Here is a 26,835-nt window from a genome sequence, read left to right as displayed (position 1 = left end):
CAAAAAAACAAACAAAAAAAACCACAAGAAAACTACAACAAGCACAAACATAACAGCAAATAAAAAGGGTCGCATTTAAGGTGCTATCTGAAACTCTACAAATCACAGACACTATATAAATAATGCAATATCATTTAGCTCAAATGATGGCTTTTCACTTCACACTTGTGGAAACAGCTCACAATTTTGTGAAGTGAAAAGAAAAGAAACTTGTATGACAGTATTTGTCTGTCATCATGAATAAAACAGTTTCATATTAGGTGTTGTCAAAGAGCCTAACGACAGTACCTTCTTTCAATGTCTAGCCACAAATGTATGCACAAATATTTAAAATGAAATATCCAATTTTCTTAACAAAATATATGATAATACTTTTATGTAGCAGCATACTAGTTATTACGTCTTAAGAACTATACTGAACATTGTCGTAGTTAAATCTGATTAGGCACACCTCTTGCTGAATCCTCTGCAGCTCTGTCTCCATGTGCTCCAGCTCTTGCCTACAGTCTAGCAGCTGCTCATTCTTCTCTTCCCTGAAAGTAGCAAACAATGTATGCTTTATTAGGAATCAAATCAATATTTACAAGACACAAATTTATATAGCATAGTACACGGATTGGACAAAAAATGTGAAACTTCATGAAAACTGATGCTCCCATTTGCATATGTAACTGTGTAGAATATGTCATTGTCCAAGGAGATGATGCTTGTGAGTTTTTATCACACATTCTGTTCTGTTAACTGTGTGTTTCACAGGACAGCGACCTTGAAAACATTAAGCAAAGAAGGCTCTGTCATCCACTTATCAAACCAGCTTAACGAGATCATCACATCATCTACATTTTCATAACATAGAACTTTGTAGCTGTTTAATGTCATGTCATATGTGTTCTTAGTTTTTGCTTACCAACTATTCCAGTTGTTTTTAACCACTAAGCCTGTTGTGAAAAGACTCCTAAAAGCTACATTTCTGAAGTAAGTTGAAAATGGTCCCTAGGAGTGTGAAGCTGTAATTTCTGTTCCCTCTGTATTTTGTGACATTTACAGAGGGGGTAGGAATGCACATACCTACCGCTCATTTCTAAAACTACTTAAAAAGAACAAGAAAAAAAAAACAGAAACCAGCAGGATTCCACAAATGATGTGTCAGAACACATGAACTGTGGATGACTTGCAGAATGCTGTAGGGTTCTTTTTTTATCAGTAAGATTGCAATCTTAGTCTTTCAGGATGATAATAATCACCACATGACAAGAAGTGTAAAAGAGGGCAAGATCAGAACAGATGTTTTTTTTTTTTTTTTCCTCAGTGCTGCACCTAACGGCCTCTTATCTGGTCAGTCAGACGTCACAGTAAATCTACACAATCTAAATGTAGAATTTATGTTGCAACACATTGTAAGGCTTCGTCATATCAAACACAAACAAAGAAAAAACATACGACCCAGGGAAGCAGAACATGAAACAATAAAACTCATGACAGAAAAAAGCTGATATACACATAGAAAAAATGTGTAAGCAAACAAATAAAATACTGTATTTGGACCACATTTGCTGGGAGAATTTACAGCAGCGGGTTAAGCAAGCAGCACTGCTAAAAAGAAGTAGGGATTAAACTAGATATTTAGGCTAACAGCAATTTGTAAATTAAAAGCAGTTAGAAAAACATTTTGGACCTTATTTTAATACTATGAACAGGGACTTGACTGTTGTGCAAATAAAATATGCAAACATGCAAACAAAACAGGATTATATCATAACCAAAATAAACCTAATTCATTTCATTTAATTAAAAGAAAAAAAAAATATATATATATATATATATATATATATATATATATATATATATATATATATATATATATATATATATACCAGGAACTGGGTTCTTTGAAACAAATACTAGATAAAGTACAACATTTCAAAACTTTGTCATAAAATGTCATTTTTTTTTAGTATTTACTGGTATATTTTTATAATATTAAATGTGCTTTGGGTTGAGTTGAAAACCACAAGGCCCTGTGTAAGCCCTGTGACCAGTGATTCAGGCAGTATGATAGAACAGAATAAAATCGTTCTATTTGTGAGCTAAAATCACCCAATAATTATAGGCTTTTGTAAATGATTGGTGCTGGAGCAATGTATTACAAAGAATCAAGAAAAAGCTTAGCTTCCTGTTAATTGACCGGTCAATCAAATTAATAATACCAATCTCCAGTGTTTTCCATCTGCAGCTTTTCACACACTGATCTTAGTTAACAATTTAAGTACCAACTAAAAGATGCACAAAATTGATCAAGTTGTTTCCAAGACACTGCCTTCTAGTTCTTCAAACGCCAATCAAATGTTAGACATTGAAAAAGTAGGTCCATAACCTACACCCACAGAATCTATAATTGCATTGCATCACCTTACATGCACTTTCATAAACCTTTTGCTACTTTTTCATAACCTTTGGGTTATCAGACAATTGACACATACATTTAAACTGTATTCTTTAAAGGGATATTAAATAAATTACTTTCTTAATATGACAATTTTTTTTAGCATAACTTCTATTTCAGATAACAACTGTGGCAGGGCAGAAGACCTGCTGCTGTAAATAGTGTGTGTGTGTGTGTGTGTTTGTGAATGTAAGGTTGGCAGGGATGGGGTTAAATCTGTTCTTGCCAGCGATCACAGGTGTGGCCATTCCCCAATTAGGTAATTGGTCCTAACTGGGGAGTGGCCACATGTCTAAAAGCAAACAGAAATACTTTGTCTGGTGGGTGAGTGTTTGTGGTGTGTTTTTGTGTTCTGTTTTTGTGTGCTGTTTATTGTGAAGGCAAATGCCCAGCCTCTATTGTTTTGTACTGTATTGTTTGAATCTTTGTTTTCGACCTTGAGCCGTGTTTATTTGTTCCGTTTTTTGTTTGTTTTGTTTAATAAAGTGCGCAACAGCGCTTTAAAACTGCAGCTTTCTGTCTCTGGGTCTATTTCCTGCCGGTAGCCAGTCTGGGCCGTGACGCTATCCTGTCACAGTGACATTTTCGGTCCATTAAAATAAAGGGCTTTACATAATCTCTGCAAGTAAGAATTTGCAGTACCCAGTGTGAAGGAATACTAACATCCAAAGTAGCATTAAAATGTTCAGTACAAAAAAAATGGTGCCTGAGTTACAAGCTCTTGCAGTGTCTACAAAATCAATAAAAAAAATCCAAAATATGGATTGTAACGTAACAACAGGAAAACGTGATCAATCAGGCTTCAGTCTGTATCATCTGAGCTGAAACCGCCCAACTCCGCGTCTTTGATATCTGAACCGAAGATAACCCTAACCCTGAAACATTCAACGCACAGAGCAACTACTTCTAGGCACTTTTTTCTATTCACGTGAGCCGCGGTATTTCCACTCAGGCATTATTTGTGTATGGTTATTAAACAGTGGAAATTAATGGTGAAAACTTGACTTTCAGCTAAAAGTTGGATGGGGGCGATTGTTCAAACCAGTGAGTTGATTCGGAAAGTAAATATTTATTACATATCATCTGTAATGACAAATTAATCTTTCCTTACATAAAGCAGCCGCCTGTCAAAAACACCTATATTACATATTAAATTGGTAGTGCTAATAACATTATAACCTGCTCAGTTAGCTTTAGTCCAATAGCTAATGTACTCTCAAGAGGGCATTCCAAAATGTATAATGTAAGTACAGCGCCTAGTATAAATGGTGGGAGAGTGCATGAACTCTGACTTCACATCTAAACATTTTTTTTGCAATGCAATGCTACTTCGTTGAAAGGTGGTTGATTACAGAGAAGAACTAGTATTAACTCAATACAGTAAGTCCTGGCTGTCTTAGTGTATCCCAGAATGCCTTAATCTCTATTAAACTCCAATCAGAATACTTACAGTTCTTGCCTAAGCCTTCTTATTTTTGCCTTGGCGTCTGCCAGCTCCACTGACAAGTGTTGTCTGCTTTCTGTGCGACGCATGCTTGGTGATCCATTGGGTGACTGCGGTGTTGGTGCGTGGGCTGAAAAATGGCCACATTCTCGTTCCTGGGAAAGTTCTATAATTGTCTGTTTAACAAAAAGAAATATAACACTGTATAATTACTTTATTACACAGCAAGATTGCTTGACATTTTAGAGAGAATATATATATATATATATATATATATATATATATATATATATATATATATATATATATATATATATATATATGTATATACACACACACACACACAGTTGTAGGTTACTGGAGCGAGGCACCCACTGATCGATCTATAAACAAAATATAGATCAGTGGAGACGCCTCGTTCAGTAAGGCTAGCGCTCGCCCTCTGTGGAAACTTTTATTTGTAGTTTTTGTAATGTGTTTTATTTTGCCTTTTGTACAGTCTTCTGTAGGTGCGTTACTATTGTTGGTAGCGTCACATGACTTGTTTGTTTACTTTCTGTTTTGTGTTTAATAAATCCTGCGCGCCTGTGCTGGTGTTTCAACTCCAACTCCTCTGTCTTGCAATGAGGTTACCCACACTTTAAATGTTGATCACTGTGAAGGAATCTTTACAAAAGCACTATAAATTGATGTTTAATTCAAATTTGGCATTTTGTCATTATTCTGATACAGAAAAATACCAAACCCTATTATAGTGAACACCCTGATATAACGAACATTCCTCCAGGTCCCATGGGGGTTCGTTATAGTGAAGTTAGCCTCTGTGTGTGTGTGTGTGTGTATATATATATGCATTCATAATATATTGCATACAGGCAACTTATCTCGCTGTAGTATACAATTAATAAGATGTTAAAGATTAGGCTCCTGGATTTACAGTTTAAATGGGTGCTGAGGAGGATTGTTTCAATTAACAACTTCCTAATTCTTAACTTATTTAAAGCAGCAGCCTGCACACACTGTACCCTGCAGGGAAAATCTAGGTAGTTATATTGAGTTTCACCACATTAATTAATTAAAATATATTTTAAACAGAAATGAAGACTTGGCACTGCCAATGTTGTACTGACAAATTAATCTGCTAATCCTACTCTTCACGCCCATGAATGCCAATAATGTGTTTTACCTCAGAATATTCATCCCTCTCATCAACAATTCGTTTTAAATGTAATGCCATGTTCCTGGACAGAGAGTCAAGGTCTTCCTGGGACAAATCAGCAACGTCCATCCACTGTAGGTCAAACACATTCTCCTGATTGTGAGTCACCTTCCAAGAGTAAAAGGATGGACATTATTACTAGTTTCATTAGATCAGTTAGGTACAGGACATTAACTAAATAAAATACCACCCCTAGACATTATTTTAAACAATGGTAAACTAACTATTTGTTAAATATACTGCACTAATGCACAACACTTTGTAAATTAAAAAACTCAATGCACTATACAATAAGATCATATAAACATAACTTTTGTTTTAATAAACTTTACAGATTCTAAACAGCACGTGCATGGTCATCTCCTGAAAATATTAATTATTTATATTTATTTAATGCAAGTTCACCGGCAGATGCTATGTAAAGAAAAAATTCCCGTCATCATTATACCATTATGGACAGGGCACTTCAATTAAACACAGGCTTACATTATTTAGGCCCTTCAATTAATTGATTATACATAAAACAGCAACTTTATGTTCCCATTAGCTCCCATTAGTAATTAGTTCCCATATTATTTCAACAGAACACTCAAGAAACTGCTCAACAAAATGCACAACATGGATGTTTTTGGGTGTATGAAACTGAATAACTTGGGTATAAGAAATACAATACCAGAAATGTGTCATTCTTTTTATTAAAACAACCATTAGTAAATACCTCTTGAATGTGGGATGCAATTGCTGCTTTTGTGTCAAAATCTAAGGTCTGGATTTTCTCAATGAATTCTTCTTTTTTCTCACACTGAAAAAAAAAACAAAAAAACGTGTTCAAAATATGAAACATATTTTCTTAGCAACAAACATTCCCACTATGCATGCAATGTGTATTTTATCTAACATAAAATGCATGCTTATCATATTGGTTAGTTAACCAAATTCTACAGTAACATAAGCATGTGTTAAACTGTGTCATTTTGGGCCTGCAATACAGAGATTATTTAAAAAAGCAAATTGTGTGGCAAAATATAATTTATTATCAATTACAAACTGGGATAAGGGGCAACATTGACAGTATCTTAAAACTCATGTTAAGCATTAAAACCAGAACAGTTACAGCACAACATTTTTCAGAAGAATCCATATATTTACAGTTACAATTACAAATTGCAGTAGACTACATTGGTTTTAAATTTCTTAAAGTATTGTATATGGGATCAAAAAGAAAACTGTCACCTGAACTGCACAACCAAGCAAAAGCAACAGGAATTTCTTCATTTCATCCAGACCTTGTTCTGTAAATACATCATTTGTAAACATAAGCATCAAATATTTCATATTTTTGTATTATTTCATTGTAGAATATTGTTGTGAAATTTCATTTTGTCTTCAGATACATAACACAATATTCTATCAGTGTATGGCCTATAAGCTACAGTACTGTACATGTTTGCCTGATTCCACCAGTCAGATGCTTTCACTTTAAATTAATCAATTACATTTCTCAGCTCTAAGAAAATATAATGTAATACAAATGGGATAAGAGTTAAGAGACAATACACTATTATTCTTGAATTTAATTATTTTTGAAAAAATTAGAAATACAATTTTTAAGCATACAAAAAATGTATAAACCTGCAGAACTTACACAGATGCAGTGTAATATGCTTCTTGCCATGATTGGCCGGTTTCTCTTATTTATTAAGTTCTAATATGGGACCCCGGGCTATTTATTTGTGTTGTATGTTGCGTATAGTGTGTTAATGTTGGTGTATTGTAGTTGGTACACGGGAATATGGGTTATGAACACGAGTGATTTAAAATGTATATTTGTATTAGGCACGAGGATTGCACAGCACTTCACGTGCAAGTAAAATGTAATATGTGAGCACAGGAATTGCACTAAGTAAATTCACGTGCAGTTGTACCGAGACTCCAATTGAATGACTGATTAGCAATCGAGTCTCGGTACAGCTGCATAAAAGCAGCATGTTTTCACTCACTTGGGGTTGTGTGTTTGGTGAGTGGAGAATGGATGTGGAGAGGAGAAAAGCAAAAACGTAAAGTAAATCATAATTTAACTCACCGTGTTTGTCTGTTCATCCACTCGTTTGTTTGTCTGTTTAGTGTTAGTACGTTTTGTTTGTATATTTATTTTGGCTGAAGTGCCGTGTTCTGTGTTTTGTTTGTCTTGCAACCTTTTATTTTCTGCTCTGTTTAATTATTAAATGCTGGGCGCAAGTATGCGCATGGTAAAATGCGCAAAAATGTGCAAAAATGTGCACGGATTAATCTACCAATTTACTTTACAGGTTAATCAACTAATGCCCATAAATTAACTGATCAAAAATTTGATTCGAGCAACAGCACTAATTTCAATATATACTTTGGTGTGTACGTGTTTTGTTTTTTTTACTGTACTTTAATCTTTGTGATGTTAAAACATTATTTGCTTAATTAAGGGTTATTTGCATCGAAAGTACTTTCAGTATACATCAAAGCTGTCAGTATACATCAGAATGTAATATAAAGAGAGTGTGTGTATGTAGCCTAGATGTGGTTTAAACGTTTAAACGTTGACACCTGCACAGCATTTAAACGTTCATAAAAATGTACCAAAAGCACATCCCTAGTAAATTACTGTATGAGTTTTTGTTTTCCAGCTTTCTCATGTATGTATTCATTTATTTATTTTACATAATAAATTATTATGCCTGCATTTTAAAATCTGGGACGGAAATAAATGAAAATAATTATCTGTAAGATTATGTGATGTAGGCAGATTTAAAAAAAAAAAACTGTACAGTTACAGAAACAGTTGTAAAGATATGACACTGTACAAAGAGTGCTTATTGTATACAGCTAATGAATTTGACTAGTCCAGGGTTTTTTTGCAGAACTGTAGACATTTTAAACAGCTGAAAAAACAGGCGGCCATGATTAAAACCTTTGATATCAGTTGCAAATCTTTGCTGCCACTGTTACTTAATGTCTCCAGGCTGCCCAATTAATTCCTCCACTGCAAAACCCCTAAACAACTGCAAACCCAGACAACATTCCAAATTTAAATACAATTGTTAAATTAATAAAACCAACAGCATGCAGGAAAAAAAAAATCAGTTAAGACAGGATAAAATGAATAACCAAGTATGAAGATGTTGCATTAACATTTAAAAAGCATTTTTATTAAATCTGATAAAATACCTTTTGTTTCTGTTGTAGAATACAATGCTAAATAAAATGTCCAAATCTTCAATTTACATGCATTTCCTACATGATTAATGGTAGAGTGACACTGAAAAAAATATATATTCATCATGCAATTCATTACAAAAGGTAGTTTACAGGAAATCTTGGAATTTTTTATTCATTTTAATGAAAAATCACCAGAAGCAGTGAACATAAGGAACAGACACTACAGTTCTAATTCATACGGAATAGGAACTGTGTCAGAAATTAATAAACTCTAAATAGCACAATTAAGTTTTATTTCACATGAAAGCAAAAAAACTGTTTAATCTGTCAAGATTGCTGATTATGACAATATTTTACTATTAGTATCCTCTGTCTTAAGTCACCATACTTGCATCCTGTCAGGAAACATATGGCTATAGCTAAAATAGGGAAAAAAGCTATAGAAACAAAAAATGTTCCTTTAAAGGGTGAACTTATATGTCTAGGTTCTTCAAATTCATACAAAACTATAACAGTGGAATAATGGAGAAACATGGCAAGAAAAACATCTGTAAAGCACAGTAAACTGGAATAAATTCAAATATGTATGTATGTGACAGAAATACAATGATTCTAGATTGTAAATCACCCGCCCGATCTGTGAGGGCACTAAGCAGCGAGAACAGAGTTCCTTGGACGGGGTGGCCTGACAGTTCTTTCCCAGGGTTCAAGGGAAGTCAGGAAGGGGGCGAGACTCTGTTGCAATAACTCACTGACACGGAAGGGAACCAACGTGGCAGAAGGATCGTAATCTGTTCCTTTGCATTTGGTTTTGTACTTGAAACTGAGAAGGACCATGACAGACCTGTTAAAGCAGTATCATGGGTGTTTTTGTTTGTCTGTGTGTAATCGTCTTGTTTGTAACGCTACACTAGACGGCTAACACGATTCTGGAGCTGTCGCCGAGGGCCAGCACTAAAGCCGGAACAGCACTGCACTGATGTCACAAATATAACCTGTATCACCCACCACAAGCACTACTGCACTCACCCAGGACTGGTGACCGTGTATGTATAATTGTAGGGCAGATACGTGTGGGTTGTTGTTATTGCTTGGGTCTGCAAACCCGTTATTGTTTATTATTGTTATTGGTCGCCAGACCTGGATACAAAAATAAAGACCACTTTTCCAAACCGGATTAAACCTCTCTGTCTGTCATTACCACACTGCATCACCCCTGCACCTGCATCCACTCAGCCACTTTGTCACAATGTATTATTCCCTTATTACTATACCCATTTCAGGATTACTATATTGCAGTACACTAGGTTAGCAGACTGTCAGTGGATACTAAAATTAAGCTGCAATTCCTAAATTATTGTCACTTTAATTTAGGTCAGCCAAATCTGTGGTGATTGCTATATTTGTCCATGCATGTTTAAAAACCCTGCAGTGTGACTGTGGCAGGGCAAAAGCCCTGCTTGTATAAATAGCGTGTGTGGGCATGTATGGTTGGCAGAGATGGGGGTTAATTCTGTCCCTGCCAACAATCACAGGCCATTCTCCAATTTGGTAACTGAGTGCTAACTGTACACAAGGGAAGAAAATGCTTTATTTGGGGGAGTTTGGTGAGCGTTTTTGGTCTGTGGTGGGGAGTGGGGGAGTGTAGTTTGACTTCTGGTAGTGAAGGCAATTACCCAGCTTTTTTTCGTTTGAATCTTTATGTTGGCCCTCGTGCACAGTTTGCTTGTTCCTGTGTGTTTTGTTTTGTGAAATAAATGTGCGCACCAACACTTCACTGCAGCTTCTCTCTCTGAGTCTCTGATTCCTGCCAGTAACAACTTAGGCTGTGATGCTACCCTGTCCCAGTGACATAAATAACTGAATTATGTTAAAAAGGCACACACATAATGGTAATTTACAAACATTTGCAACAGCCACAGTTTCAAAATCTTACAGTATCTGGAAATCTTATCTTGTGAATGCTGTAAAATGCTTGCCTTGAATTTGTATTTGTCAATGGATATGAGTGATCCTAAGCCTGTAACTACTGTACCCAACTACAACAGAACTAGTCTCATTCACTGAATCAGTCTGTCAAACATGATAGGTAGCTACTGTAGCAGCTGCTTTTAAAAATGATGTTATTTATTGTAAGAATAGCAATATATTAGCTCCTGTTACAATTAGGTTTGAAGGTTTGCTTGCTAGCCAGGAATTCAAAAGTTGTTTTAAACCTTCTAAGGTTCGTCAGGTGACATTCACACACTGTTTACAGAAACCGTTTGACAATGTGTGAATACTATAAATCATGTCACTCACATGCAAAAATTGGTTCTTTAGATTTGTATAATGCATATTACGTAAACAGAAGTTGTTGCATTAAAATCTACTACCAAATCGCTATAGGTAGCAACTCTATATGGCGCCGCTGCTGTGTATGGATCAGGATAGATGCCAAAGCACTGGGGGGGTACCTATAGTGGTTGTAGTGCTTCAGTAAAATATATTATATGCTGTTTGGGATTTTGTTGTAAAATGCCCAGGCGACCAAATAAAAAATGTGCAAGCTACTGTTGATGTATCATGGAGGCACAACCAATCTGTGTGGTCACTTGACAAGCATAAGTTCATATTATTATTAATATTTTTACGTATTTTTAAACAACATGTGATCGTTGTATTCCATTTATATGGATTACCTGTAAAATAATAGGATTTTCAATCAAATTTAAACATGTATCCATGGTGACATAACCAGAAAATTATTGCAATTAGTACCATCGAAGGTTCCAACCTTCCTTCGGTAGTGTGTTCCAAACCTTCGAAAGTCAAAATTTACTGACAAACAATATTGCTTTGTACGGACTGCAAACTAGTAGTCTACTGTACATTCCCATTACCATAGTAACTGCATCTAACCCTGGAAACCGTTATTAGTGTGTAAATACACTTGTTATTCTTTGGCCTGTAATCAATTTCAGATGTTATAATATCCCTTTGTATTCTGAGGCACTCACATGCAAACCCCCTGCTGCGTTAAGGAAGAGAGCACTTACTTAAATGTACACTGTTTTTAGACAAACCTAAAAATTAAAAACAGTTTGTTTTTATGCATGAAACAAAGTTTGATATTCATGTTAAAGACTGCGCCGTTTTAAAATGTCAGCACCATTTTTTTCTGATGTTAAAAGATAAATAACTCAGGAGGTTCATTTAGGAGCTCCTACAGTACATTCACCTAGCTGCCTTTTCTTAGCTCTGTAACATTAGCAGTTTGTTTTTCATTTTAGAACAAAATGATGCAAACCCAGCACAGCTGGTTATGGTTTGTGAAAATGGTCCAATGGATTTACAACAAATTTGAATGTAAGTCATACACATTTGTCCTAGTACGGTAAGATCAGAATTTTCAATCTGCCATTTCTTCATCGACAGCACATTCTTTAATATTTAAAAAGTTAAAACTTTGTGAATAGGGCCAAATGGCATACAAAAAACCCGAAAAACATCCAATTAAAATATACAGTAATTGCTGTTAGTATTTGATATAATAGCTACAATTACAGTGCTTCACTTACCAGAGAGAGGATTTCTACCCAACACCAGGACATCTGGAAGGGGCATCACGATTAACTGCTGTAAAGTCTCCTAAAAAAAGAACAACACATAATTAGGCTGGGATGAATGATGTCCTTTCTTTTTAAATGACTTTCTGAGATTCTGGCCTTTTTTTTAATGTGATGCGGTCAAAGAGGTCACCGAAGTTTAGTAGTTTTGTCAGCAGACTTCTGTATGCACCCATTATAATCATGTGAACATTTCAGTGGACTTATTTGGAAAATAAAAATGTAATAGTATTTAAAAAAACACACACACAGTATTAAACCCTGAACCTCCAACTTTTTGTTTTGTTTCTGCTCAAAATTAAGCAACAGGTTGTACAGTAAAACTGAAAAAGCCTCCATCATAAACTACAGTAAATTGTGTACTTTTTTATGATGTAAGTAACATTGATTTAGCAACCTGTGATTTGGTATCTGAAACTGGCTGCACACATATTATTTTTTTGTAATATCTATGATGTAAAAACAATTGTAACATGTTCTTGCATTACAAAGATTCTGAACCCAAACTGCCTTCAACAATACTGGGTGGAATCTGTCTTTAAAAAAACAAAACAAAAACAAAGACTCATCAGTAAAATGTAGTCTTTCACTTCCTTGTTTTTCAGTTACTTCCTTACCAAATATAATTTTGTCTGTTTTTCTCCTACAGAAAGTGATAATACAGGATTATGTTACATCCTTTCCCGTTAGCCAGTGGTTTAATTCAAGGTGCGTTAGGCTTTTGTTTTTTGACTGTGGCAATTTCACTTGTTGCACTTTGAGTTAATGACTAAAGGGAAATAAAAGTTAATCATACATTGTCTAAGACACAGCTGTGTTTGTCAGCACCATGATCAGGCAAGGTAGTTTAATGTATGTATTTAGAACTACAGGAAGGGATGCACAGCAGCAGTTGTTGATTCATAGTTCATACCATAGTCTCTGTAAGTTGCTTTGGATAAAAGCGTCTGCTAAATCATGATAATAATGTGGAATGTAGGCTATACCATCTCATTTACAAGGGGATCTAAGGAATAGCATGCAATTTAATTATATTAATACACATTCAAAATGCAACACATGAATATCAGTGTTCTGGATTTGTGTTCAATATGTAAGAAATTCTAAGTTGGAAATACATACAGACAAAATATTCCATTTTAATACCTATAGATGCAGTGGATCACAAGCGCTGTAGCTTACAGTACAAGTTTTCTACTTCTTATATTTGCAACATTCCCATTAGGTTGCTTCTATGCTCATTAGTGTAAACTTATTATGTGTAGTGTACAGCACAGTAAGCCTAAAAGATAGTTGTTTTTGTTACTGAATAGGGTTGCAAACATCCTTGAGACATGCACTAGGCCTAGATCAGCATTCTGTGGTTTTGCTGAAGTGGATAAACAAGTAAGCCTATTATCTCCAAGGTCACTCCTCAAAAAAGTTGATGTATAGCCCATACAGCAAGGGTTAATTATGGTTGTGATTTCTGTCAAAATGCAATATTGTAAACATATTATTGAAAAAAAAATTAAAAAATCAATGAACCACTTGCCAACAATTGTGCTGGACTAATAATTACAGATCATAGCAAAGTTTGGTAGAAATTAAACAGATACAGTACAGTACAAATAAATCATCATAGGCCCCGGGTGAATAGAGGGTTCTTCCCTTCCTTCTCCACCTCCCATGTCATGTTAATTAACGTGTCTTAACACCAAGTCAGTCATGTCAGTGGTTTAATAGTGAATTAGCTACATTATTTACCCTTTTGTTGGGCTACTAAAATTCTGCCTGATCAGCTATCTAATCATTTTGGTTGAGTCAGTATTTTTTTTTCCCCAAAAAAGTTTTACAGCTGCAACACCGAAATAAGAGGATTATGGGATTGCACAATATTAAGATATTAAAACACCCTGTGATTTCACTGAACGGACAAATCCATGAGAAGAAGCGCAGATGAACACCAAAGTGACCTTATCTAATAAATGTTGGTAAGTTGTTTCTATTGTACAAACATGTCTTTTTTGAAAATCACCCTACAGTGGATGATGAAAAGCATCACGTGGATTGAGGCACTGAAAGGCTTCCCATTAACTATGTAGCAGTCATTTACTGGAATTAAAACAGTCATCTCCGGCAAAGAGAACACCTTTGGGAAGTAAGCAGTGTTCTCTTAGAGACTACTGTATTTTAATTCCGGTAAATGACTACTACATAATTAATGGGAAGCCTTTCATAGCCTCAGTCCATGTGATGCTCTTCATCATCCACTGTAAGGTGATTTTCTGTTGGTATATTAGTACGAAAATCCAGACAGAATTAAGAAAGCAACAATCAATACATGAAGTGTTTCTTTGAAAAAAAACTGAAGTTTCCAGGGGGAACAGATGTTTGTTCTCTTTTCCAATGCGATTTTTTGCATCTAAAATGTAACAATTAGTTTACATGTACTATATTTGAAAAGAGTTTCAAAAGGTTAAAAATAAATATAAGTTCTGTCTTTTCTATTTAAAGTACATGATTTGATATTTGTGTTTCAAATCTATTTCCACTACAGTATGCTGTATTAGTTTATCAGAGTGGTGATGTATATATGCAAGGGTTTTTTAACTTGTACTGTAAAAACAGCGAATCAATCAGTGGTGCCATTTTGGAAAAACAGCAACTGTCATTTTCTCAATTTAAACTCTTCACTCCTGCACCCAATAATTTCTTCCATCTGTTTTCCTTTAAGACAAGTGCTTGTAAAGCTGGTATGCTATAAACATTACTGAGGATTTGTTACACTGCCATAACAAGTTTCTCTGAGGCCCTTTCATCTTTGTAATCCTCTCTCAAAAGCACAATTTTCATTAGACTTAATTTCCAGGTAGGTTGTTACTGAATGAGACTCACATTCCTGCACCTCTGAAACACTGTGGTTTATACAGCATTTTTATTACTTGACAGCATAATTGCTGAATACATTTTACTGCTTTTCAAACACCTCATCAAAACAATCCATCATACAGTACTTCAAATTTACATCTGCATAAAAAATATGAAAAATAGGTCTGTTTTTTTTATTTATTTTTATAAACAACTATGTCATTTATACTGTAATCTTTACTTAAACATTTCCATACAAATCTGAATACATGTTGACATCTCCTGCCACTGTCTCCACACAGTAATGAATACCTGGGCAGTTTTGTTCAGATCCACTTCCATAAGAAAATGTAAATTTCATGATTTGATGTGCAAATGTACTCAGACATTTACACAATCATGCAATATAACAGCACTTACAGTATGTAACATATAGTACTTTACCGACTTTTGAAAATAACACAGTGTTGTTTAAGTACTATCCTTTTCATGTACAGTCCTTAAAGGTACACATTTAGTCAGATCAGGACATTGTATTGGTAATATAATGCTGTGTCAATAGCATGATGTGAGATTATCAGACATTTCTATACATAACACATGACTGCACTTTGAGAATAGAACAATGTTGGTTTCATGTTCGCCTCAGAGAGATTAAATGTGTGAAATACACAAAGCTTAAATATGTTCTTGTTTTCTTTACAGCACATACTGTAACCATTTTGTGATCTTTTTTGTATCCATCTTGGCTCTTAAAATATTAATGATGGCAGCGTTTCCTTGCAGAGTAACTGAACAGCAGGATTATATTTCACTATAGAAAACCACCAGAGACCTATATTTTCTTTATAAACTGTTCAGTGTGACATTGTCTTCTGCTATTTATTCTAATATAAATTAAAAAAAAAAAATACATTTGATGGGGAAAATACAAATTATAACAAAAAAGCTTAATTCATGTAAAAAAGAAACCTAAACAATATTAAAAATATTAAAAAGGAAGTAATGTATCTCTAAATGTTAGTTGTACATACTTGATTTAGCTTTATCTATGGGCATGAAAAGCACATGCACAACTATTGTCACTTTTTAAAAAACAATTTTTAGGCCTACTTATCAAGTGTTCTGAAGAACCAAACTCCTATGAGGGTGGTTGCAGTCCTGTCAAAATGGAATCCCTGGATGTGTTTTGAGTCCATGACTTTATTTATACAAGGTCACTTGCTGTTTCAAAGTAACAAATTAAAGGATGTGTAAAAGATGTTTGGAAATGGCAATAAAAGCTCTCTAGAACAGAGCGCTCACAAGCTTACTTTATGCCTTAAATGTCCTGTTAGGTAGTGTGTCTAACATCCAGTTCTTTCTTTTCTTGACTACTGTATTTGCAGATATGATTGATTCAACATAAAACACTGATCTAATTTTACGGTTACATATGCTGTAGAAGCATTTATATTCATATAAACGTCATGGACCTGTAAATACAGTCCAAATACATACTGGATATAACAAAGGTTTAGCCTACTTCTATAACATTTCCAAAATGTCAGGCCAGGTGAATCAAATGAATCCCATCTGAAATGGTAAATACACACAGTAATGATAGTAAGTATATGACCTGTATAAAATGTATTTTTCCACAAAAAAAAATGAACATGTTTCTGCCAGCAAGAGAATCAGTATTTTTCTTTTTGCTACAGTTGCTAGAAAAGTCAGCTATTGAATGTTATCCTTTAGAAAGAAATGGTTGTAAGGGTTCAACAGTGACTAGCATTCCTTGTAAACCACAGAATGCTTAAATTACATTTGCCTCATTTTACAAAGAAGATGAGGGTTTCCATGGAAACATCACTAGATATATTCATTGTAGTCTTGTTTATCAAGGCCTGTGGCATGATTTTGGCCTTGACTCTTTAATTCTTTACTCCAAGTTTGACTACAAAGTTTTCATTATTAAAAGATTCAGGGGTAGATGTACTAAAGTGTTGCGGCTGTCGCAGTAGTCTCAAACCAGTTGCGGAAATGAATCGGAAGTCTAGGGTGAAATGCTAGGATGAAATGCTACACAAGAGCAATGCTGTTAGCGACTTTTTAGGGAATGCTTTGCGGCAGCAGTTTTTCTTTTTGGTTCAGCTTCAGATGAATATATAATTATGGGCGTTCCTGCATAAATTTGCAAAAATGGGGCTGCGACAGTGCAGGTGAAGGGTCTCAAATATTATAATAAGACGTACTAAAGCTGCCGGAAATTGAGACACTTACAATTGCATCAATTTGTTAAGAAAGCACATTTTAAACAGTCGCCATTAGCAAACATTTAAAAGACAGTATGAAAAACACTATCCCCTAACCATGGCTGAATAAAACTAAAATCATTTAGTTTCAATTTAAAATGAACTTTTATTCGCATTATACACCAATGTGTACAATGCAGCAGCATCATTTATTTGTAATACTGGTAGGCTACAGGCTAAAGTAAAAAGAAAGCGCGCTAGGTATTCATTTGATTTTACTACTGTACTGTATACTGTATAGGCCTACTGTACAGATTTAAATTGCTACATAATGTAATGTGTAGCCTATCCAAAACACATTAGTGAAATTTAAACATTTAAAATATAATGAGCACTATAAATGTATGTGTGTGCGATTTTATACTGTGTTTCTTTTAAACTCGACACCTCTCTATGTCAGACTAACGTGTACGTTTGACAGAGGGGCTACTGTATAATTATGAACAGCTTTTTGATAGAAACACATTTTTGATTTGGGGGTGAAGGTGGGAGCCCCACTATAGAATCTGATGGGATTAATCTGCCCAGAGAGCCCTAGAATCTACTGTAAACAAAATATCGTCTCCAAATTTTTCTTTAGGAATTTGTCATTCCTAAAAGGTGTTTTTAAAAGATAATATTTCTCTACTACAGTTTACTGCAGTTTTTATACTGGAGGCATTTCTCAGTAATAAATCAAATGTTAACTACCCTTCACTGTAAAATGTGGTACATACATTGTCTCCAATGCCTTTATACTGTATTGTTCAATCCTTTCATTATACAGTAGCAGTTTGCACTTATTTTCTTTGTTTAGTTATCCATCTTCCTTTCAGGGTAACATGCTGACTCTCTGAAGCCTCAGGGTTCTTCTAGTCAGGAAGGACCAACCATACCAATCATCTGTGAGCAGCACATCACTCACCCCAAACCACCCTCCAGGGCACTGAAGCCATATGGCTTTAACCTGCAGAATCAGTTTTCAACCTTTTAACATCTGGGCCTGTGAAATTATAATTTCATACACACCAAGTTCCACTAAGGTCTATACAAACCTCTCAAAAATATTTTATGTTTTGAATTAAATGTGTTAATTTAAACCTACAGTAGAATCTGTCATATCGATGTAATTAGTTCCAGGGGATCATGCAATACTACACTGTAGTTGCTTTATTAACATCGAGGCATTATAAATTAACAATGTCAGGTACATCAGTGTGTCTATAACACCAAAGTATGGTACTGCAGATTACTACACAAAGAAAACTAATGACAATTATTGCAAAGCAATGCACTGCAATACAATATGGCAATTTGCAAAACAGCATTCCAAAAACATTTCTTACCATGCTTTCTCAGTCTATGCCAAAGAATACAGGTTGTTTTTGGTTTTTTTGCACTGTGGGCCTCATTTACGAAAGGGCACTAAATGCAACTGTAACGTACTTAAGTAGTGCGCCTAATGTGCACCATAAATCTAAATTTATTGTCCCATTTACTAACAGAGAATGCATTCAATTACATGCACACTATCTGACAAATTTACATACCATAGCGTGCACAATACATGTATTGTGAGTGATAATTTAATGTTCACGATAATGTACTAGCCCGAAAAATGGACTGAGCTGAAAAGAAAAACTAAAGAGAAGACTGCTCAGAACCGGTCTACGACAACAGGAAAAGGACCATCCGGACAGGTGGACCTGACCATCTTCTCCCCAGAACAACTAGAAGGTGTGCAGAGCGCCACTGACACCACGAGACACACTGCCCCATGCGATCAATAGCAACACAATTTTCGCATCGGCCAGTGTGTTATGCTTTAAGAAGCGATATTACAGGATCAGCCGATTGATTTCAGTCGGCTCTCAGTTTAAACATGTTTAATGTTTTGCGATGCGATTCCCTCCTATTCGCTAGTATGTTATACCCACTCGCAAGTCTTACTGTCAGCAACAATGACTTCGGTTAAATGCTTATAATGTCAGCAAAAATGTGTATTATGTTTCCTCTTTATTGTAAATAAAAACATGATTTGGTATAATTTAATTATACTGTTATTAATAATAAATGAATCATACCATATGGTTATAGCAGAAGTTTTTAAGTATTACATTTTGTCTAATTGTTAAAAAGTACAATGCTTATAGGGGTGTCAGGGCTTGTTACGTACAGATACACCAACGTCACCTTCTAGCCAAAATTGTAGCTATTAGTAGCCTGCTGCCAAAGATTTTTTTGCGACACAACTTCCTCTATTGAGATGCAACGATTGCTTTGGGCAGTGTGTACTGGGCTAAGATCATTGTCAACCAGGAAAGTTAATGACACAAACCACTTAATTGCTTTTATAAAGTGTATTTCATAATTATGCAACATACAAAACAATTGTTTTTTTTTTTTATATAGTGCCTTTCACAACAGAGTTATCACAAAGCGCTGTACAAATCAAGAATAAGCCTAATCGAAAATGTTTTAACCTACTTTTGAAGACAACATCTTAAGGTAAAACTGTAATCTGATTTAAGAATTAAGTTTTATTTAACCACTATTATTTGTACCAACTTAATGAACTGCAAAATAAAATCTAAGAAATGATAACATTAAATCACATTTATTCATGCTTAGTATAACTGCTTATTTACAGGTAATTTTCACTGCTCTATATGCCAACTGTAAACTGCAAACTGCAGGTAATGCCTCCATGATGCCAGATAGATTTCTGCCGAGAAAAACAGGTTCAAACACTGTGCTGCTTATCAGTGGTTAAAGCCTGGTTTAAAAACAAACTAATTATCTCTCACTTTAAGATGCACACTACAATTCTCGCCCTTTAGTAAATACGGTGCTGTGGCAGGATAGCTGAATGATGACGTACCCAGACCAGGAAGCTGACACAGGCAGGTACTTACAGAGTTGAAAGCCCTGGTGTGCACATATTTATTTAAACAAAAATAAACAAAAACAACACTCACAGAGCAAAAATAAAGGTTTAAACAAAACAGCCTTGAACACATGCAAAAGTACTGACACCTAAAACAAACACAGTGCTTCCTGCACACGTAGCAGTTATTTTAGTTGTCTTTCACTTTTTTCTTTAGTTTTACCTCGCTCTCTCTTGCTCTCGTTCCTTCTCTCAAACATCCACAACAAACACACACACACAGACATGTTGATATACATGTGGCCATCCTGAATTAACAACCAATGAATTCATTTGGAGATGGCCACGTTCTGTTTAGTGGGATGAGACTTTAACCCCATCCACCCTGCCAAACAAAACAAACAAAAACATTGCGTTTTAAAGAAACACAAAACAATACATTAAAATCATGTCTTTTTTTTTTTTATCATAACTCAGCAATAATAAAAATAAACCATTACTTTTAAATCATAATACATTAATTTTAAATCATAATTCATTTCATCAGAAGGGCTTTGAACTGCCCCATTGATTAGAGGGCTTTTCTGCCCTGCCGCAGGTGTGAATAAAGCTCATCTCATTATTCAGAGTGGGGTGCCTCATTTAAACACATTATTATGCATTACCATACAAATCACATATTCATTCTGATTACGTGTGGCACAACAAAATCGCTGTGCGCCATAATATGCCCACTATTTTGCATGATAATGCATACAATTGCCATAGTAAATACGGAAATCATGAACGTACACACTAATTGCAATTATGGTGCACCATAATGTGTACAGCCCTTCGTAAATGAGGCCCTGTGTGTGTTAACCTGAGACAGAAACAAGAAGAAAGTGCGCACACAAACCCAAACTGGCTTTGGAAGTTGGTGAAAAAATCTTGTTTCAGGTTTTAACAATACAGTAATTATATTAATCCCTTGTTTTATTTAAGATGGTTAAACTGGGCAGTCACACCAAGTGACAGCATGTACAAAGTGTAACTGAATTCCCAAACGCAGTGTCTTTTTATTTTATCTGCAACTGAATCCATTCTGTCCTGCTAAGAGCTGAATTTATCACCACTCAGTTGGTAGCATTATGTGTAAATGATACTTAGAGAGTATCGTATTTTACAGGATCAGATATAACATTAAATTCAAAACAAATATGAATGTGCTTACAAAATCTTGTCATTAATAACAATAAAAAATCATAGAGACACACAATATGCTGTTCTGTCTACTGCTGATAAAACAGCACCACAATTTACTTTCCTAAACCTTTCAACCTTTTGCGGTCCTATGTCGGACCAGGTCCGACATTACAATTTTCCGATGTCGGACCCTGTCCGACATCATCAAAAAGATGTAAAGCACAGGTCTGTAGTCGATTTTTCTCTGGAAAAAGCCAAGAAAACCCTTCAATGGCCGAGTGAGAACAACAGAAGCAGAATGAAGCCGAAAAAAGGGCGTATCTGATAGCCCCATGCACCACAGAGGTAACACGGACACAAACAAAGGAGATAGCTGCTTCCACATCCAGCGCTCAAAGAATATCATGGACATTTGCAGAGCTTTTTGCAATATTATAGTAATACAACAATGACTTGGATCGCATTATTGAGGAATTTGGTGATAAAACAAGTGATCAGGAGAGGATTTATCAGTATGCACATCTATAAAAAGGTAGGGCCTATGCGAAAAATACAGAAAACATGGGGTGGGGCTTGGCTGGAGATGCAGTACTGAGCATCCTTTTGTGATTCAGTGCCTTTTAAACCTGTTTTACTCTGAAAAAAAATAATAATTAAACAGGTACCTACAGGTACCACCATACCCGGCCTTAGAAGCAGAGTATCACCTCAACCACAAGGGCGACTCCTGGTGACCAGGTTCTCCAACCGTACTCGAGAACACCTGTTCCCTCATGGGAAGACCGAGTCTCCCAGGCCGACTGAAAACTCTTCTCTGGTCCTCCGAGAGTGAGGGTCTATCCTATCCTGTCTGTCCAATCTCCTAACACTCCCTGATAAAAGCCCCTTAGCTCTTGCAAGCGCCCCTGAACCATACAGTGATCACACATGATGACTAACTATAACAAATATGTGAGGTAAATTAAAGAGAGCAAGCCAAATTTCTGATAGAGCTACTGTCAGAACACAAACAAACCAAAAACTAATGTGCAATGTGACCCACGTGAATACAAAAATGCAATTAAGTGTAATTATTGCATAGGACTAACTTCATAAAGTTAGATTTTATTTGCAGTGCACAATCTTTTTAAAAATGCATTCTTCCATAGTGTGTATACACTTAAGTTCTTATTAGCTGATGATTGTTCCTTTTCTTTTAGTTCCGTATACTAAAAACTTCCTGAAAAAGAAGCATTCTATAATTGTTTTATAGCTCTTAATGACAGAATTGAGGAACTGTAATTTTCTAGATACAATCTTGTCTGACCTTCTAATGCACTGCCACTCCCTAAGGCAGTTACTGTACCCCTAAAGCAGAATGTGTCTTGTAAGACAACAATGTTTATGCATTTCAATGACAATAGAAATTATACGGTAATGATAGTGAGCTTTGGGACAATTTTGATCATGGGGGGGGGGGGATTTAAGCTTATGGTACTACTAACATATTTGCAAATACAGTCACATTGATTTAACATAGCCTACGTTTTAAATCATTCAAGATGTTTTTATCTTACATGAACTGAATATAAAGTGACTTTAAAGGACCATGCTTTATTAACACTCAGCAGAGAGAATACAAAAAAGCATAATTCCAAATCCATATTATTCATTGGCAAATGACAGATTACCGCAATGACAGGCACAAATAGGAAAGTCTTACTAATCCAGGGGCTCGCAACAATACTACTGCAATTTGCCAACAGTAACTATCTTTGGAGTAATGATTTTTAGGTAAAAGTCAACTACTGCATGTGCCACAGTAAAAATGTACTGTATGCCATTATATTCATAAAAGAAAGAAATTAAAGTTATTTTCTGTCAATGTCAATGTGGTGGCTTTAAAACAAGGCTAACTGACCCATCATACAGTACAGTTGCAGTTAAATTCTGCAAAACTTTTGTGCTGGAGACCTCAAACAAAGACAGCATTGCAGTACAAGATAAACATTATGGATTCCAGTGAACTTCAACCTACAGGTCAACTAACAAAAATTCATTGCACTGTATGAGGCTGAGCTAATTAAACTATAATACGCATACTAAATTTAATTCTGAGCATGAATGGACTGTAGTAAAAAAAAAAAAAAACTTGGAATGGGGGCAGGGTTAATTTTACGCTCAACTGCATGTCTGGTGCTGTTACGCTTATTACCTAATGGTTCATTTTAGAAATAAATGGAATCAGATCTCAGGGCAGTGTTTCCCCAGTGAACAGGAAACAAACAGTTTCAGAACCCCCACGAGGTAGGGCCTGTTCCACATGGAGAATGGACCACTATTCACAGTTAATGCTGTTCAAATATATTACAGAAGTTACCTACAGTTTCCATGAAAATAAGTCATTTTAAGCATTACAAGGATGGACTGTAGTTATTTAAAAAACACAGATGACGAAACTATGTTCAGCCTGGACTACATGCTTTTTACAATACTGTATTTGTAACTCCTGAAACTCGAACCATTTTGGACATATTGCAAACATCTGCCTGAAACAGGATTGACATTATTTTCTTGAGTAGCCTACATTAAAAAAAAAAAAAAAGTCAATTTGCATGGTTTTATTACATATTTCCTTTTTATAATTAGTATTTGTTACCTTCCTTTACACTTTAAGAATATGATGACAAATCAAAGTATTAGTTTATTAGTCACTTCCCGGAAACTGTGCATGTGTCACTGTATGACTTAGGCTATCGACTGCCTTCATTATTAAAATGAAAGCATTACTGTTCAATAGCAGGATCATGGGAATACCATAGTATTACTGACTAGATCTATTAAATTTGACAGAGATGCTGACACTCTCAGTAGCTTGTACTACAGAATGCCCTTGGAAAGTTTCATCCCAACTGGGTAAGTGATTCGTTAGATATAGGCCTAACGTAAAACTGGTGACATGATATTGTATGTAAATATAGATTTTTTGCTGAGTTTCTGTTTATTTTACATGTAATGATTAATTGTTACTTGTTACAATACATAAGCAATTTTTTAAAATGATTACAAACACGGATTTAACATCAGTCACAATACAGAGGAATTCCCTGTAACACTAACCATTTCAACCTGTGCCTGCATCTTTGAATTTTAGGTACAGTACACTGATTCCACTTCCTTTAAAATATTTTGGCAATCACGTCAATGCTATGAGAAGGATCCAAATTGGCAGCACAGGTAACTGAAGGTCCTCCTCTACTTTCTCACAAAGTAGATGCCACACAGGCAGCCGCAGTATATGTTTCATTACACTTAGTACAACCTGTCCTGGAGTGACACATACTAGGGGTGAGAAGACAGTTTCAGTAATAGTCCAGTCCAGTGGTTCTCAAACCTTTTGGACTGCGCTCCCATTCCTCTTGTCTGTGGTACTTGATGACCCCCCATTTGGTGAAAAGCCATTGCAACTTAAATGCTGCATCCTATATTAGCTTGCGAAGATTTATAAATGGTAGCAGTAGAAAGACTGCCAAACCACTAATTCTCTAGGCATTTGCTAAACTGTTCACAATAATTTCTATACTGTAGTGTGTAGAGTTAAAACCCAACCCATTTTCTTTAGAATCATGACAAAAATTACAATTTAAATGCTGCCCCATGATCGATCATTTGTTAAAGTGAATTTAATTTCAAAATATACTGTGCTCATTTGACGAGGGATACACCAAACAGTATGTAGAGCAACCTACTTCAGAACTCAGTACTGTGGCGGTGGCGAACCTAGTTAAAATCCACATTTTCTTCAAAATTATTATCAGTAGTAGCAAAAGAAAAATAGCCTGCCAACATGTCTTTGCAAAGTAACCTAAGGAGATTATACAGCATTACAAAACTAAAAATTCAGACCCAGTGAATGCGGTAGCTCTAATGACAGGCACGTCAGGAACTATAAAAAGCCACTGTACTGAGTGCTTTCAGGACTAAGGAGCAAAGCGGCCAACACTTTCAAGAAATAAAACAATGCAGTGCCTCTGAGAAGCATTATTATTTTGTCAGTGTATTATTGTTGTCCACTACAAATGTTTACCAGGTCACAAATTAGGGATCAAACCTTAAAAAAAAACAATTACAATTATAATCAAAAATTGGTCATCAAGAAAATATCATTAAATAATATTTTTCTTCTATGGTAAACATGGCTGAAAGTCAAAAGTTAGAGGATGCTAAGGATTTAGTGTTCTCTTGACTGTGCTGATGTGAAACTGCTTTGTACTCCTGTAATGGTCTAGTACAGTCAAAATGCCTTGTGGCTTTCTGTTCCCGGAGCATCTGTTAAGGTTAAAAGACAGCAGCACTAACACACCGTTTTTATCCTACAACCGTTGCAATGTGTTTTTTGTAACATTCCACGATGAGGACATAGAACCCTGTGCTTGAAATTATTTTTCCAAGATTTGTATATAAAAAATAAAGATCATTTTCAAGTCTACATGGTGTAACAATAAACAATTCACTCTCAGAATTTAATTCAGTTTGTGTAACTTAGTTTAATTGTCTGCTTCCTGCAAGCTGAATAATGCCCTTATCATTATTTAGAGTGCTGTGATATCACTCTTACACACTACAGTACATTTCCAGCAGTTATTTCTTGAAAACAAGAGAATGTTGCTGCAGTCCAGAGACAGCCACGATCAAGGGCATGAAACAGACTAATATGATTGTTCAGCAAGATAGGCTCACAGGAATATTTACTACACAGCAGGCAGCAACAGTAAGTAATGTGGTGTGCAGTAAACCCTAAAGCCTGTTCAGTGGCACTTGTCTCAGTCTCAGTTGCGTCCTTAGTCTTGCACGTTGAAAAAAAGCAACATGATAAACAGCAGCATAAGGTCTGCTAACCTTTCATGAAGCAAACTGACTGCTACCGGCTGATAACCAGATGTTCAGCCAACTTGATCAGCACCCCAGGGAATATTAAAGCCACAGTGGCACAGATTTCAACTGATCTCTGTCCTAAGCAGTGTACTATAACTAGCAGAATTTCATCTTTTATAAAGTGTCTCAGGCTCTTACTCATTATAACCTTTTAATAGATTAAAAGAAATGCTTACTGTAATAAATTGATGATCTTGAATTATAACAACATTCTAATGAAATGGTTCAAGATTCCCTCTTTATAAAACTGCAACTATAATAACAAGGTTCTAAAGTTTAACAAACATACTGATGGTTTTTTGTACAACACACCCTACAATGTATCCTTGTCACAAGCAGTGGAAAACAGAGTATTGCTACCAACAGAAATGATCTGCTAGTCAAGGACTGACTGTATTTTTATCTGGAAATACTTAGTAATCACTTTAATAAACTCGATATTAAAGCAAGATATGCACTACATGCAAAGACTTTCCCTCCACTCAATCTTTTGAGTAACCGCCTTTAATTCTAACATAAACCAAGTTCAACCATATAGCGTGAACCAGCCTAAGTAACAGTCTGAGAATTCTGCATACACTATTTGTTTCTCATAGATTTACATTTGGATGGAGTTATTATTTCCACATCACATAAGCCACAAAAGCTGTGTGTGCGTGTGGTGTGTGGATAAAAAAAGTCTGTTTTCTACATGAACAGAAAAAGCTCATTACTGTGGTTGATGCTAAATTTCAAACACAAAGATCTGAATTAAATAATGTCGCATCTGTAAAATAAGTTAAGGTAATAAATAAATGAATTAAGCCACTGAAAATGTTAA

General features: G+C 35.4%; 1 protein-coding gene across 5 annotated transcripts in view; it reads right to left on the bottom strand.

Annotated features, from left to right (window-relative positions):
- Window positions 1-26,835, bottom strand: part of LOC121316150 (girdin-like) — a 65,107-nt gene that overhangs the window by 28,640 nt on the left and 9,632 nt on the right. For all 5 annotated transcript variants that reach the window (XM_041250985.1, XM_041250981.1, XM_041250982.1 and 2 more), the window contains exons 4-9: window positions 11,859-11,928; window positions 6,340-6,398; window positions 5,825-5,908; window positions 5,074-5,214; window positions 3,894-4,063; window positions 452-533 (exon numbers count right to left, since the gene is read on the bottom strand). In XM_041250985.1, coding sequence (XP_041106919.1) covers window positions 452-533; window positions 3,894-4,063; window positions 5,074-5,214; window positions 5,825-5,908; window positions 6,340-6,398; window positions 11,859-11,928 — 606 coding nt within the window. The remainder of the gene's footprint in view (window positions 1-451; window positions 534-3,893; window positions 4,064-5,073; window positions 5,215-5,824; window positions 5,909-6,339; window positions 6,399-11,858; window positions 11,929-26,835) is intronic.

The sequence above is a fragment of the Polyodon spathula genome, chromosome 5, assembly GCF_017654505.1.
Source record: "Polyodon spathula isolate WHYD16114869_AA chromosome 5, ASM1765450v1, whole genome shotgun sequence".
Lineage (NCBI taxonomy): Eukaryota > Metazoa > Chordata > Actinopteri > Acipenseriformes > Polyodontidae > Polyodon > Polyodon spathula.
The sequence above is the reverse complement of the archived record's forward strand: the minus strand, read 5'-3'. Positions and strand labels throughout refer to the sequence as shown.